At 40.0% G+C, this 17,338-nt stretch overlaps 1 protein-coding gene across 1 annotated transcript in view; it reads left to right on the plus strand.

The window, feature by feature from the left end:
* Positions 1 to 17,338, plus strand: part of LOC308081265 (protein NLRC3-like) — a gene marked incomplete at its 3' end in the record, with an annotated part of 47,533 nt that overhangs the window by 26,420 nt on the left and 3,775 nt on the right. Inside the window, exons 5-11 of the mRNA XM_080457652.1 lie at positions 859 to 948; positions 1,284 to 1,460; positions 2,554 to 3,754; positions 3,800 to 4,252; positions 6,804 to 6,977; positions 9,978 to 10,139; positions 11,216 to 11,265. Coding sequence (XP_080313778.1) covers positions 859 to 948; positions 1,284 to 1,460; positions 2,554 to 3,754; positions 3,800 to 4,252; positions 6,804 to 6,977; positions 9,978 to 10,139; positions 11,216 to 11,265 — 2,307 coding nt within the window. The remainder of the gene's footprint in view (positions 1 to 858; positions 949 to 1,283; positions 1,461 to 2,553; positions 3,755 to 3,799; positions 4,253 to 6,803; positions 6,978 to 9,977; positions 10,140 to 11,215; positions 11,266 to 17,338) is intronic.

Raw genomic sequence — 17,338 nt, forward strand, 5'->3', positions numbered from 1 at the left:
TACTTAGTGAATCGGGGCCAATGTGAGTACGTGTTTAACCTGACTGACTTTGTGTAGGCCCTAGGTACTTTGGATTGATTATACATGTGAAATATAAAGCTAGGGATTTAATATTGTAGACAATAGGTGCTTAGTTCATTAAAGGAGTAGTTCACCCCAAAAAATACTTATTATATATCAATTACTCACCCAATGAAGCCTTGAATTCATGGAGATTTTTTAGTTTTTATCGCATTCCTGAGCCATTCATTTGATTGCTTAGATCAGTGGTTCTCAACCTGTGGGTCGGGTCCCGATTTTGGGGGGGTCCCCAGATGACAGTGAAGTGACAATTTAAGGACTTTTAAGCTTGCGGTTTCCAGTTCACTCTACCCGGCCACTCTACCCCTGAGCCACTACCGCCCCAGTGTATACTGTGTATATGTGTATATTTCATTTGAAGACTGTTTTTTTACTGCAGCCTCTGCGTTATTTGCGGAGCCCTCTGCAACTAATGCAGAGTGTAGGAGTCAGATCACCCGATTCACGGGCAACCAACAGCAAATAATAATGGTTATTGAGGCGATTTACAAACCTAAATCAGTTTCTTTTCATCCATGGTTCTTTTCAATAACTGGAAGGGAAATGGAGGGGAAACGTGAAAGCTTTATCAAAATGTATTGTGTTATATCTGCATCTGAGGTGACGGAACACCTTCTAGATTTCACTGAGTGCAGCAGGCAGGTTCCAGAAAACAGTACAGGAAAACCTTGTGCACTTTATTTGAGACACACAAATGCAATTAATTTAATATCAGTTACCGTCAGGTAATACCAGGTTTCTTATTCAAGTCTGTTGTCTTTTCTAACTCAACAATAGTTGTAACATCAGACCAGCATGAAGCTACAGACACTGACCCACCAATGTCAACTCCAACGTCAACAAGTACAGGAGTCTCTAAAGCTAAAGGTAAGCTGATACTATGAATAGATGTGCTATGAGCTGAGTTAAAACAGGGTCACATACATCATAATGAAACAGATCTAACATTCCATTCACATGATCACTTTCCATCCATATATTTTTATACTGGAAGGCTTGTTGGCTATTCCAATGATTGATGAGCCATTTAAATTCCCCCCCAAAACAGACATAGGTGAATACAAACATTTGCTAATATTCCATTAACAGGGGGATGGAAAGTCTTTGCATTTTCTTTATTTTATGAATGTTCAGAAACGTGTTTAAATGGGTTTGGCACAGCGTATCACCAAGAACTACATTTTCATTCCACTTATCTTCAGATAATCACTTTGTCGATGAACACCGGCCTGTCCTGGTTCAGAGAGTGTCCATGGTCAAACCCATCCTGGATCTGCTCCTTCAGGAGCATGCTATCGTCCAGGAGGGCTACGATAATGTGATGGTCAAGCCCACCCATCAGGATCAGATGAGGGAACTCTACAAACTCCTGAACTGCAGTAAAGCCAAAGACATTTTCTACAAAGGTCTTGAAACAAATGAGAAGGGTCTTCTTGATGAGCTGTAAGTAATACTCATTTATGTTCATCTTTAGACCAAACATTATATTAATACAAGACAATGTACCTTTTCAGGCCATGATGCTTTCACTATCATGTGTCATTCTCATTTATCCTCTTTCTATTTCCAAGAGATTCACACTTTAATGCCAGTATATTCATAAGTCTTACAATATTAATTAGAATCGTTTACCCAATATGTTCATATATCTTATGTTTGTCACTGTGGTGTTAACTTTGCATTAGGTGATCTTCAAGAGACAAAATATGTCTTAGTTATAATCTATGAATAGTATAATTAAGTTACTGACAATGTTTGGTTCTATAGTGTAATATAGGATTTGTATAGGATGGTAGATTTACTGTATATACAGTATAGTTAGTAAAAAAAAAATGAATTTCACAACAGGAACGCTCAGCCCAGTGCAACACAACCCAAAGGAACAGCTGCTTCTGTCTCAGGTCAGTGCTGTTTAAAGTCATTTCTTTTTCTAATAATGATGGGTCATTCCTACTATTCGGTGCCATTTCAGCCAAGTAACTTTCTTCAAAAAATAATAACATTTTAGTTTTGTTTGATTTTGTTTTCATTGGACATTAAACTTACATTACACTTACACTCAATTACATTACATTGCATTGTATAACAGTTAACATGTTTCTGATAATGGTAGCATGTAGCATGTCAGATCATGCTGGGATAACATGGGTCCTCAGGTTTGTACAAAACAGCTGGAGTAAAGTAAAGTAAAGTAAAGTAAAGTAAGCAAAGTAAAGTATAAAATATCTGGACAAAAATATAGTAATAATAATGTCAAGCGAAAATGTTGTTTTTACTCGTCATGTTGTTATTCATTGTATTAACACATCATGCCGATCTTATAATTTCCCTCAATATCTAAAGGAATTATTCAATACCAAGACAAGCTTAAAAGAAACGTTAACAAACATACTGACAAGACAATCCAAAGGACGGATAAGAAGGATTTTGAGTGTTACACACGTCTCACAATCGTACGTGTGGATGACACAGAGATCAGCAGTGACCATGAGGTCACACAGGAGAGGAAAAAAGCAGGGCAGGAGATCCAACTCAGTGAAATCTTTACACACCCTTCTGGACAAAACAAATGCATAAGAACAGTGATGTCCATTGGCGAAGCAGGAGTTGGCAAAACCTTTCTCGTACACAAGTTTGTCGACGACTGGGCAAAGAAAAAACATCAAGATCCCCATCTCACATTCGTGCTCCAATTCCGCCAGCTCAATTTGCTCAAGGGGCGAAAGTTTAGTTTGGCTCAGCTAATTCGTGAATGCAACCCGACATATAAATGCATCTCAGAAGAGGCTCTTAATGACATCTTCACCAAAATGCAGACGTCAGAAGAAACAAATTACGACGAGAGTCCCTGCAAAGTTCAGTTTGTCCTGGATGGTCTAGATGAAAGCCACATTAACTTAGACTTCACAACCCAGCATGAATGCTCTAAGGACTTGTCCAAGGCCACATCACTGGAAGTTCTGCTTGTAAACCTCATCGTAGAGAGACTCCTTTGCTCTGCTCGCATCTGGATAACAACACGCCCTGCAGCAGCCAAACAGATCCCTGATTATTGTGTTGACATGGTAATAGAGGTGAAAGGATTCACTGATGAAATGAAGGAGAAGTACATCAGGAAGAGAATTGGAGATGAGAAGCAGGCCAGCAGAATCATCTCACATGTCAAAGCATCAAAGAACCTCCACATCATGTGTGACACCCCAGTCTTCTGTTCAATCATTGCCAAAGTTCTGCAGGACAAGTTGAAGACAGATGAGAGAGGAGAGCTTCCCAAGACCCTGGCTGAGATTTACAGCCACTTCATCTTTGTCCAGACAAAGAGGAAGTGGTTAAAGCATGGTGAGAGTAAAACAAAACTCGCAAAGGCTGATAAAGAAGTTCTTCTGAAGCTGGGCAGGCTGGCGTTCGAACATCTGCTGAAAGGCCGCCTTATTTTCTACGAAGAAGACCTGAACAGATGTCACCTTGATATTAAAGAGGGTCCAGTGGACTCAGGACTGTGCACAGAGATCTTCAAACAAGACAGTACATTCTCCCAGGAAACTGTCTACTGCTTTGTTCATCTGAGCATCCAGGAGTTTCTGGCTGCAGTTTACCTGTTTGACTGTTTCACACAGAAGAACATGGAGGTACTGAAGGCATTCCTGAACAATGATGATTTCAACAGCAACAGGTCCCTGTCTGACTTCCTGAACAATGATGATTTCAACAGCAACAGGTCCCTGTCTGACTTCCTGAAAGCTGCAATTGAAAAAACCCTGCTGAGCAAAAGTGGCCACCTGGACCTCTTTGTCCGTTTCCTTCATGGAATCTCACTGGAGTCCAACCAAAGAGGGTTAGGAGGCCTGCTGGGTCAGATAGAGAACAGTCCAAAGGAGATCCAGAAAGCCATCAACAACCTGAAGAAGATGGATCCCTGCAGTGGCTCTCCTGACAGATGTATCAACATCTTCCAATGTTTGATGGAGATGAAGGCCCACTCAGTAAGTCAAGGGATCCAACAGTACCTGGAGTCAGGAAAGGAACTCTCTGAGATCCAGTGTTCAGCTCTGGTCAGAATGCTGCAGATGTCAGAGGAGGTTCTGGAGGTGTTGGACCTGCAGAAATGCAAAACTTCAGAGCAGGGGCGATGGAACCTGGTCCCAGCTGTGAGCAACTGCAAAACAGCCAGGTTAGTAGTCATGTGAATATCAACATGTTAGAGCTCCATTCACTCATATACTACTAAATACATTTAAAAAATAAACACACGCATGTGCAACATACAAACTCAGAGAGAGAGAGATGTTTTCTTTGTGTGTGCTCTGTACCACTCTGTAGCTTCTCTCATTACTTTCTGCAATATTATTCATATATATATATATATATATATATATATATATATATTATTCATTCATTCATTCATTCATTCATTCATTCATATATATATATATATATATATATATATATATATATATATATATATATATATATATATATATATGAATATATATATATATTATTCATTCATATATATATATATATATATATATATATATATATATATATATATATATATATATATATATATATATATTATTCATTCATATATATATATATATATATATATATATATGTGTGTTACAGAGAAATTGGCATTCCAGGGAAATTGAAAAAGGAGCGCTCGTTTTAACCCCCCCCCCAGGCAATTCTGTAGAACCAACACTAGAAGGCAATGCAAGCCACACTAGACTAGAGCCCCCCTTTTAACTCTATGCCCACACCACACACACGCGCGCACGCACGCACGCACACGTGCACACACGCACTCGCCATGCTTTCAATTTGGTTTATTGAAAGCATGACTGTTAAGATACTTTTATTGTATTCTGGCTTTTAACATTTTTTTTTGTTTATCCACGACACACACGCATGCGTGGATAATAACCCATGAAAAGATCTATTTCCCCCTATCGGTTTACAACTCGGACGGCGCTGACGGCGCTCGGGCGGCGCCTCCGTCATGGACAATAACTATTATACGTGTGCGTGTGAACGCGTGTTCAGCGTTCCCCTAGCGTAGCTTCCTCCTCCTCGCGTAAAAAACCCTGTCTCGAAAAGCCCCGCCTCGATTTGTACACTCTCAGAGTTACAGACCTGTAAGGGTCCATTTGGTTCCATTAGTACACTCTCAGAGTTACAGACCTGTAAGGGTCCATTTGGTTCCATGTGTACACTCTCAGAGTTACAGACCTGTAAGGGTCCATTTGGTTCCATTAGTACACTCTCAGAGTTACAGACCTGTAAGGGTCCATTTGGTTCCATGTGTACACTCTCAGAGTTACAGACCTGTAAGGGTCCATTTGGTTCCATTAGTACACTCTCAGAGTTACAGACCTGTAAGGGTCCATTTGGTTCCATGTGTACACTCTCAGAGTTACAGACCTGTAAAGGTCCATTTGGTTCCATGTGTACACTCTCAGTGTTACAGACCTGTAAGGGTCCATTTGGTTCCATTTGCACACTCTCAGAGTTACATTAACATTGAGGATTGTACTGTGTGATTGGTGGAATATGTTTCTCATGATTGGAGGAAAACACATCTACTGCAAGGATTTTCATGCTCACTGTAACTATTACTAATACATTGATTGATATATATACTCTATAGCAGTGGTTCTGAAACTTCTTCCTGTAAAAGACCCCCAAAATCAACATGTATTTGGCTACGGACCCCCTTCTGAAAATATGTTGTGCCAGGGACCCCCATTCATTGTCTTGTTAAAATGGTTTAAAACATATTTTAAATATTTCAAAAATATTTTATAATATATAAGTTTTCCTTAAAATAACAGATCTACATCCTACAACGCATCATATTGTGAAGCGTTGTGAGCTTGTAGATCGACTATTCCAAATAGCCAATGTACAGAATATAGGGTTAAACTGTGATGCCATATTAACTCATTTTGCTGGGGACCCCATTTGTGCGTGCGTGTGTGCGTGCGTGTGTGCGTGCGTGCGTGCGTGCGTGCGTGCGTGCGTGCGTGCGTGCGTGCGTGCGTGCGTGCGTGAACAGAACAAGAAGTCATGTCCTCATCAGCTATTCTACAATGAAAACAAACTATACCAAATAAGAAGGGGTGAAGGGGTGTACAGAGGATTGTCTTGAGCTTGGTCATTACTTAGGTTTACAAGTTACTTAATACATCAATACAAGTTCCATGCTGTAGTTTAGAGACAACTTTCCATCTGTTCTTACTGACATTGTGTTAATGTCTGAAGAACCAGATAGAAGATTGTTTAGGTGCCTTTCACACCTAAGGTTTGCTTTAAAGGTTCCGATCAAGGACCAAATGTTTACATTGTTGCATTTTGCATTTGGTCTGGTTAGCGTTCACACAGAACTTTAAGAGAACGAAAGTAAGTAAACAAATGACATGCGGTCGTACAGGCTGTTCATCTATTGACAGAACATGTATTCACTTCATTGCTGGAGCAAAAGCAGCGTGTTGTGATTGTTTTTATTATGTAATGGTTGTATCCTTATCAAATGAGAACAGAGGAAAGTTATGAGCACATTTCAATTAAATATGTGTTAATCACGGCCACTTATTTACTTGGCCAGAAAAGTAGCCAAACATCTGTACATTTCAGGCAGCACCACAGGTAACCTCCTTGACAGTGAACACGCCTGATCTGTTTGGTTCATCTCTGATTTTACATTTAATCTGTAATTACAGACTTGGTGACTGTGACCTCAAAGAGAAACACATTGAGGTTGTGGCTTCAGCTCTCAGGTCTAATCCTTCCCATTTGAGAGAACTGGACCTGAGCGGAAACGTCTTGGAGGTTTCCGGACTAGAACTCATCTGTGCTGGACTGAGGAGTCCACACTGTTGTCTGGACATTCTCAGGTCAGACAAATTTACAATTTGTATTTTGATTTGTATCAGTTCTGTTATAGTAAGTGATTATAATGTAGTTGATGATGGTGGTACTTTATTGGAAGAGTGTGGTTAAGGTTGAAATCATGGTAATCCACACTGACCATAATATTGATAAGATACAGTGACTAATATATGTAGTCTTTATGCTGAGATACCACATTTAAACCACCTCTGGTTACACTATGAGTGGTTGAATGTGTTTTGTCAGACTGTCATCCCCTAGTTTTGAATGGTATTTATATTAATTCTTAATTGGAGTGAGTATTCATTGCAGTAATACAGTTTTCACATAGATGGCCATCCTTGAAAGGTTGTTAAGGTAGAAAGTAAGTAAGTAGTAAGTTTTCCTCCCTAGTGTGTCCATTATGAGTGAGTGTGTTTATCTCCTTCCTACATGAACTATCTTTCTGAACTCTGTAGCTCTGAATCAGTGGTGGAAGAAGTACTCATGTTGTTATTATTATCATTATTATTATTAAGTGAAAGTAGCAATACCACCATATAAAAAGACGTAATAGGCCTGTATTCAAAATGTTTTAGTTAAATGGTGCATTTATATAGCGCCTTTATCCAAGGCACTTTACAATGATTGTGCATTACATTCACCCATTCATTCATACACTGATGGTGAAGGAAACCATGCAAGGCACCAACCTGCTCATCGGGAGAAATTAGGGGTTCAGTGTGTTGCTCAAGGACACTTCAACACTGACTCTGGGGGAGCCCGGGATCTAACTGGGAACCTTCCAGTTGCCAAGCGCCGCTCTACCCCTGAACCACTGCCGCCCTAAAGTACAAAAGTATTGGCAGCATATAGTTAAAGTACAAAAGTATTGGCAGTATATAGTTAAAGTATAAAAGTATTGACAGTATATAGTTAAAGTATAAAAGTATTGACAGTATATAGTTAAAGTATAAAAGTATTGACAGTATATAGTTAAAGTACAAAAGTATTGACAGTATATAGTTAAAGAATAAAAGTATAGACAGTATATAGTTAAAGTACAAAAGTATTGACAGTATATAGTTAAAGAATAAAAGTATCGACAGTATATAGTTAAAGTACAAAAGTATTGACAGTATATAGTTAAAGTATAAAAGTATTGGCATCAAAATATACTTCAAGTACCAAAGTAAAATAACTCACACATGTTAAAGTTTCATAATTTGACAAAATGTGTGTAGTCTGTCTATAATGCACACTCTGTGGTACAGCAAGCTTTGTATTTGGAAAAAGCGTTAAATACTGAGATTAAGTCTTATTTTTGCAACACTAACTGGTAGCTCTGCGTCCTTACAGCGTGTGCCTATAGGGAAGAAATGGTTGCAGGGTCCTAGTGCCCAAGGATATGTTGGAACGCAAGGAACAAGTGTCGGAGGCAGAGACCCGCGATTAAAATAGTATTTGATAATGTTTAGCGAAGTTGTCAATCACATATCTGTGAAATGGTTAATTTTGAAAGATATAGCAGTGAAATATTAAATAGTACATATATTTTATTCAATTGAAAAAAGTTACAGTTACAGCACATAATACAGAAGCAGTTCAGGCCTAAAGCTCAATTTATTAAAGGAAAAATTAACAATGTTCAGAGAGGGGGTGCATGCATATCATGCAGAAACAAACTTAGGTTCTTCCCACGTCAGGAGTTAGCAGGTTTTAAGGTGAAACAGTGCAGGCTTCATGAACGCTCGTACGTTGCCTACGAATAAAAGAAACACAACTTGAGCTTTGTACACTAACACAACATTAACAGTGAGAAATGTGAGTGAGTGTATCACTTACCGCCGGACGGTGTTTCCCCCAGGGAGAGTCAGCAGTGAGTGAGCCAGAGTGAGCACCTTAAGTAAACTCTGATTGCCCAACACGCAGGTGTCATCACTTCCAACTGATTGAGGATGCAGAGTGGCACAAACCACCCCTCAACCAGTTGCCCTAGGCAACAGGGCTGTCTGAGGTGCTGGACTCTAGGCTCCTCACTCTGGCTCCAACTGTATCAAAACTCACCTGACCGCTGGGACTGGAGCGAGACTCCACAGTATCATGTAATGAACCATAGTTATTCATCTTAAAGCAGTGTATTTAATGGACACTAAAGGGAGTATCTCACCTCAAAAAAGAAAGGATGGGTCGAGGGGTGGGAGGATGTTAGGAAATGATTCCATACTGTGTTTGTTCATCTCATTTTTATTGACTTAAACATCATAATTCTGCCCAAGAATATCTCTGATATTGACTCTGGAGGTCTTGTGTGTTCTGAAGCTGCATCTCTTAACCATTAACAAGAAATGTTTTGAAGTAAAATACAATAGAAATGTACTGAGGGAGTGTAAGAGTACCAATTAATACAATAACAGTTTACTGAGGGACTGTAAGAGTACCAATTAATACAATAAGAGTTTACTGAGGGACTGTAAGAGTACCAATTAATACAATAACAGTTTACTGAGGGACTGTAAGAGTACCAATTAATACAATAACAGTTTACTGAGTATACTGTGTAAAAGTACCACTCACTATAAAATGCACAACTCAACTGATAGCCCTGTGTGTTCACACTATGCATGTCTGGATAAACAGTGTTATTGAATCCAAAATGACTAGATTAAGTGCTTGATGCTAAACAGAAGGTGAAGTGTTAGCCATTAAGGTGTTATTTATTGACTGACTAAACATTTACATTATTATTTTCCAACTTAGGACACTAGTCCAAAACATTGACAGTCGATCAACACCAGCTCCTCTAAAAGATGGCTGCAAGCACGTTCTCTATCCAGGATTATATTTGTTTTTAATATAAATCCTCTCTCTCTCTCTCTCTCTCTCTCTCTCTCTCTCTCTCTCTCTCTCTCTCTCTCTCTCTCTCTCTCTCTCTCTCTCTCTCTCTCTCTCTCTCTCTCTCTCTCTCTCTCTCTCTCTCTCTCTCTCTCTCTCTCTCTCTCTCTCTCTCTCTCTCTCTCTCTCAGACTGAAGAACTGCGTGTTGTCAGAGAGATGCTGTGAAGTTCTGGCCTCAGCTCTAACTTCTAATCCCTCCCTCCATCTGAGAGAATTGGACGTGAGTCTAAACATGGTGACTGAGTCAGGAATGAAGACGCTGCTCTCTCTCTCTGGGCTGAAGGATTTCACGTGAGTAGACATGGGGCCCTACTTTCTGGGAGAACCCGCAACCCGCTATTTGTGGGTGGGGACATCACCCATCGCTATTCTATAATTTTCTGTCATGTGCAACACCCAACGCTGCCCCTAAACGCATGCGCTACACGCTATATTATTCACAGGAGTGGTTTGGGCGTTACATTAATCAACCACTATGCACAGAAATGCTGCGCACACCAAAGTCCTTGTAGTGGTGCCGGCCACGGCAGAAGAATCAACTAGTCTTCAAGAGACATAAAGGTGGCCGCACACACTTCATGTCTTATGAAGACTAGAGATTGCTGCAATCCGATTAACAGATCGGATATCGGCTCCATATCAACCCAAAAAATGTAATCGGATCAGACTGCAGCGAAAATGACCGATCAAAGCACTCCAAAAAGAGTGAAAAACTCCCAAGAGAGAGCAAGAAGGCAAAATAAATAACAGAGCACATTTCCCAGTTTATAGTGCTGGATGACCAGCCACTGTCGGTGGTGAATAATGTCACATTTAAATGCTTAATCGCATGGACTGACACAAAGAAGTGCACAGCACACGTCCCGAATCAAGATTTAATTCAAATATCTCCGTAATCCACACAAGTAGGTTTATAAATACCTTGTGTCAGTTAAGTTATATCACCAGCCGATCACAGAAAACAATTTGAAACGCAAGTGACAGATTTTGGTTGAATGAACCACACTCGCTTTGGGACTCGAGCCCCGCTCTCTGGAACAGTGGTGGAAAGTAACTAAGTACATTTACTTAAGTAAAATGTTGAGGTATTTACACTTTACTTGAGTATCTAATTTCCAATACTTTTACTTCTACTCCACTACATCTCGTATCTGAATATTGTAGCCTACTTTTACTCCACTACATTTATTTGAAAGCTACTAATTACTTTGTAGATTTTGATTATTATTACAAAACATACATTAACCAAATAACCATACATTTGAAAATAGCAGATCAACAAGAAAGGAGAAACACTGTAGTGTCAGATAGTGGAGACGTTGTGTTAGACAGACATTGATGCATTGTTGTTGTTCTACTTCCTACAGAGTGAAACATGGTGGAGAAGATCGGTTCAATCCTCATCTCATTAAAGGATGTGAGTATCTGTCAATATTGACATTTTATACATAGTTTTTCAGGGCAGATTCACACCTACTGTATAGCTTGGTAGACTCAGGGGTTCAGGGGTGCAGTTGCAACATTGTTGCATTTGGTTTGGTTTGCTTTCACATTGTACTTTGTCAAGCACACCAAACATTGCTAACAAATGTCACATAGTTGACGGGCGCTTGTTGATTGGACATCAAGAAACTCATCGTCATGTTCTTGTCTTCCATTGGACTGTTGCATGTTGGATTTAGGTAGCCTGGGATCCAGCCTGGGATCCAGCCTGCTTCGCTACGTTCGGCGGATTGTTTTTCTCTCTACGCTTCTCAGTCTGGAAAGCCTCCCATTGGGAGGTTTTGCAGAACTACACTAGAACTACATAATTATGATGATTGGATGTCGTTCCAACGAATGAGAGTAGCGTTAGGCAACCTACGTCATCAGCCAGCGCCACCCTCCATGCTTTTCACACTGTTATTTTTCTGCGCATTGGAATGACGTCTCACTGGTGCTTTGTCCCGCCCCACACCACAGACCAATCAGAAGCCAGGGCAGGACTCAAGCCATTTGGCATGTCCCGCCTCCCTTGGAGATAGGAGGCTTTCCAGACTGAGAGGCGAAGAGAGAAAAAAAATCCGCCGAACGTAGCGAAGCAGGCTGGATCCCAGGCTAGGATTTAGGGGTTAATGAGGTAACTTCAGGTGAAGCCCTGTTTCAGTGTTACAAGTTAGTCGTTCACTTCTTACCGGGTACATCACCATGGTAACATGCTGCATGCATCAGATCAACACATACTACCGTCTACTGACTAGAGCTGGGGCAGAATGGATTTTTATTTTCCGCTGTAATTAATCCCCGCTTACCGCCGGTACGGTGGTATTTACTGAATACTGTGCAGGCGTGTGCAAAAAAAAAAAAAAAACACAGCCGGTTTTATAAAAACACCGGTGGTGGAAAAAGTACTCAATTTGTTTACTTAAGTGAAAGTATCTGCAATGTATCTGCAATACTGCGCAATGTTGAAATACTCTGTTACAAGTAAAAGTCCGGAATTCAAAATGTACTTGAGTAAAAGTACAAAAGTATTGGCATCAAAATGTAATTAAAGTATCAAAAGTAAAAGTACTCATTGTGCGGAATGTCCCATTTCAAGTTTTCAAATGTATAAAAATGTTTTGAAAAAAGCAGATCTACAAGCTCACAATGCGTCACATCGCGACACATTGTGAGCTTGTAGATCTACTATTTTCAAATGGCTGAAATGTATATAGGGCTGAAGTGATTAATGCATGTTTTGAAATAATAATCAAAATCTACAAAGTAACTAATGTTTTCAAATAATTGTAGTGGAGTAAAAGTATAATATTTGCCTATGAGATGTAATAGAGTAAAAGTATTGCAAATTGGAAATACTCCTTTAAAGTAAAAGTACCATGTACTTAGTTACGTTCCACCACTGCCAGCATAAGATTAATTACTCACCTTCTGCAAAAGATGAGGAAAGAAAACACACTTTTGTTCCATAGGCCCACATTGTCTTGCTTTCAGAGAGCATGGTGGTAAATATGATCTTTTGCCCCAAAGTCTTTATATTCCATAATTTCTGTGTTGTTTTTAATGCACAGAGGAATGCAGGCTTGACAAACCGTCAAGGGCATGGAAATCTTTTTCCTTTCAAAACGAATTTCAAAATAAGAGTTTATTTTCATCTATACTTGTTATGTGATGATTCAACACGTTTTATTTTGAAATCGTACTACCGGAAAAAGAAGTAGCCAGGTAGCCTAGTTGAAACTGACGGAAATAGCAGATCTACAAGATCTGTGAATTTGTAGATCTGCTCTTTTTGGCACGTGATGCGAGACACTATCGCACGCCGGGATATATATATATGAGAATGAAATTACACTGGTGATTCCGGCCCAAGCTATTTCAAAACATTTAATCAATTCAACGTAGAATGAACAAACGTGTTAAATGAACACTGTCTGTACTCTAGGCAATTAAAAAACTATGTCAAGATCAGGATTAGAACGCATGCAGCTCCCCCTGGCTTAGTTTTTTAGCCTGTTGTCTCAGTCACTGCTATAACTTTACAAATTGTGTTTATTATTAAGAAGAATGTAATTATTGACTTTCATTATTGGTTATTAGGCTACAGGAAATTGTGAAACATACGATACAATTCAAAATTTTCAGCAATCAAACTCAAACAATAAGGCCTAACTCAGTGTGTTGTCTGTTGTATTGAAGTGACACACTATGCTTTCACAGTCACACCGCTTCATTTGATGTAGCAGGCGGGGCACGCAGTCTCACGGGCACCCATGTGCATGCCAGTGCATCTGCGGGCGTGTTGATCTTCTTGCTCTCTATCTGGCGACCGGAGAAGATGATGAAGTTTACAATATTCTCAAATGGGAGCTTCTTTCTGAGCAACAGTTGTTCTCCTCCTGGGGGTAAAATTGTTACGTAGGAGGAATCTAGTAAGCCACCCGGTAGTCGCCCGGGTTGCTAAAAATCGTTATTTGTGGACCTGCCTTGTATTGCTTTAAAGATGAACAGCCGCAGCAGACAGTCTATCTAGAGAAACGGACGTGTTTCGGCACGTCGGCCTTCCTCAGCGTTTTCAAACTAGTCCGGAGTTTGAAACGTTGAGGACGGCTGACGTGCCGAAACGCGGTTACCATTGCTTTGATCAGCGCAATATATCCGTTAATTTAAAAATAGCCAATCGACAAGTTCACAACTTGTCAAAATGTGTGAGGTCAGCCTGATCTCCAAGAATTTAGTATACATTGCATAGTAGCCTAGAAACCCTGAAAATCTGTGCATATGTACGGCGAGTCCCACGGTGGGCGTAACCAGTTGCAACCCGGAAAAACCCGGAAGCAGAGCAGTCCCCACAACAAAATGTACGATTCTGTGCCTATCGGTACATAACTCAAACGGCGCTGAAATCTGTCTGGAGCCGCAAAACCTATTTTAGCCCACTAATGCGGTGCCGTGCGAATAAATGTGTTGCAGGCTTTGACGCAAATTTGACAGAAATGTTGAAACTTGTATTTATACTTTTATATTTATTTATTCTACACATCTTTACAGTATTGGAGCACTTACAAATCTATGTCTCATATTACAGCAACGATAAATACAATTTTAAATGTGAAAAGAAAACATTGTTAATTTCCATAATGTTTTCTATAGCTACAGGGAGCCACAAGGGAAGGGCTAAAGAGCCACATGTGGCTCCAGAGCCGCAAGTTGCAGACCCCTGGTTCAAGGGAACGTCATGTTCCAATTCTTGGAGATCGGGTTGGTGAGGTTGTAAGCTTGTAGTTGGGCTATTTAAAAAAAATAATGGCTGATCTGCAAGCTCACAACGCCTGACATTGTGACGCATTCTGAGTTGGTAGATTGGCTCGTAGATTGCCTAAACTTTAAACAAAATGCTAAAATAGTAGATATACAAGCTCATGACGTCTCACATTGTGACATTTTTAAAGAGATGGTGTTAGAGCATTCCACTCTTTGGTGTCAGAGTAGTAGAATGATAATGTTCTATAAGTGGGTTTTACCAGATCGTTGTCGCTTCCTCTAGTGTTAGGGTTTGGGTGTCACTCACTTTGGGGAGGTAGTTAGTCAGGTAAGAGGGCATTGAGGGTATGGAGGGTATTGAGGGCATTGAGGCCTCTTTAATTATTTATTAATTTAGACAATAAATCAGATCTTATGAAATAACTTAATAGTATTTTCATTAGTCAATATGTAGGTACTTTTACTTCTGCTTGAGTCATTATTTAAAGTTACAGTTTTTGATTACTATACTCTGTCTGTCTGACCGGGTCCCTCAGGGCTCCTTTTCCCTCTACACCAAATATGTGAGCAGGCCTGGTGTTTCGGGCATCAACTCGCGAGTTGAAAAACAGTAGAAACTAGCTAAATATATATATATTTTTTTTGCTGATTTTCTTTTTTTTTCATATTAACACAGTTCGAATGTTGAGGAAGCTTTTAATCACAACAGATATCCGTTTTAGAATCATTAAGTGGTTTAAATTACATTACAAACACAGCAGTGTTTCTGTGTGTTTCTGTCGGTCTTGTGGGGGCGGAGAGTGGTTTTAACTTGCAGGGACAACATTAGCATGAGTGGTTTTGGTTGGTCGTTGGCCCATTGTTCTCCGGTTACAAGCCTAATCCCCGCCCATCAGTTTCGCCCCTCTCTGTGGTGGTGTAAAGTGACTTAGTACATTTACTCAAGTACTGTACTTAAGTACAATTTTGAGGTATTTTACTTTACTGGAGTAATATCCACTGGGTGAATATTCAACCTGAGGCTGAAACTAACTTCACCACGGTGGGAAGCCCTGGTCCAGAGCGTTAGTGAGTTCCCTCTAACGCCCTGGAAGACCCAGGGCTGCGCTTGTACAAGGAATTCCACTGCCCTGCGAGGGCTCAAGAGTAGTGAAAATAAACAAAACCATTTCGCTACTCACCGAAACAAAGGCTGTTTTGCGTTGTTGAAAGTCTATTCTCGGATGTGGGAAGCCTCTCAGCACCCCACCTACTCTGTAAAATACACTTTTTGGGCAGAAAATAAAATGTGTCCGCGAGACGGAAATTATTTGTATTTACTCCACAGTGCCCTCTACAGATTTGGTTAATGGTAAGTTCAAATTGTCCAGATCTGTAGAGGGCGCAGTGGAGTAAATAAAAATAACGCTCTGGACCAGGGCTAGGAAACGGCCAGTATTGCGTTAGTCTTTTTCGGGACAGAATCTAGTTTTATAAACAATCTAACATTGTAGCGAACACAGCAGCTAGGTGAGGGCAGCCCCAGCTAAACAAAAGGCCGCTCGACGTTCGTATGGAAGTATTTCACTGAAGATGTGGACAAAACAAAGGTGGAGTAACGAGGCTAGGTTAGCATTGTTAGCTCGCCGCCAAGCGTCATGGCAGAACGTACACCTGGTGTTTGCATTTCTCCATTTACAACTCGTACATATACATAAACGTTCAGATTTCAAATATAAAGTGCTTATCTCATGGCCACGGGTGTTATAATTATGTACGGGCCCTCATAAGTAACCGTATCTTCCGTATTGTTCAATAAAAAGCATTTTGATCCGATTGATGGCCATCTCCGTTTTTTTTCAACTACGCGGCCGTATCGGTTGGGGGGTGTATTGCACTCCTGATACTTTATAACTCTATGAGAAAATGGCCGCCGATCGGATTAAAATGCTTTTTATTGAACAATATGGAAGATACGGGTACTTAGACCCACCCGAAGTGAATGGTAACATCCGTGGTCATGAGGTCAGCACTTTATATTTAAAATCTGAACGTTTATGTAGATGTATGGGTTGTAAATGGAGAGTGCAAACACCAGGTTGGAGTTAATCCAGGACCTAGCTGGTGCGTGTTTGTAAACCTCGACTATAGTCGACTACCAGTGGGTCAAATTTAGTGGTGTAAGAAGCACTTGGTGGTAGCAATACCACAATATAAAAAGTAAAAGGCCTGTGCTCAAAATTTTACTTGAGTTCAATCAAAGTAAAAGTACAAAAGTATTGGCATCAAAATATACTTAAAGTATCTAAAATAAAAGTACTCAAATGTTTGAAAATAGCTGATCTACAAGCTCACAACACGTTGCAATGTGCATTGTGAGCTTGTAGATCGGCTATTTTCAAATAGCCTATGTATAAAATACCTGTTTTTTTTTACTTAAGTACAGTACTTGAGTAAATGTACTTAGTTACTTTCCACAGTAAAAATCCGAAAATGGGGGAGTGATTAGAGGAGTGGCTAGGTTGAATAAATTACCCATTGTTCACGCCCATTACCTGGAGCTGAGAGGTGCTAGAAAGTGGAAATTCTTTAGGAGGGATTATCTCAGTTTGGACTATTATAGATTATAAAGCATTGTACCCGCTCACATATGTTAGCTGAAAATAGCTGATCTACAAGATCACAATGTGTTGCATTGCAACATGTTGTGAGCTTGAAGATCTGCTATTTTAGTATTATTATTACAGAATAGGTCACTAGGGTTC

Source organism: Gymnoscopelus braueri, assembly GCF_963280865.1.
Source record: "Gymnoscopelus braueri genome assembly, contig: SCAFFOLD_123, whole genome shotgun sequence".
NCBI lineage: Eukaryota > Metazoa > Chordata > Actinopteri > Myctophiformes > Myctophidae > Gymnoscopelus > Gymnoscopelus braueri.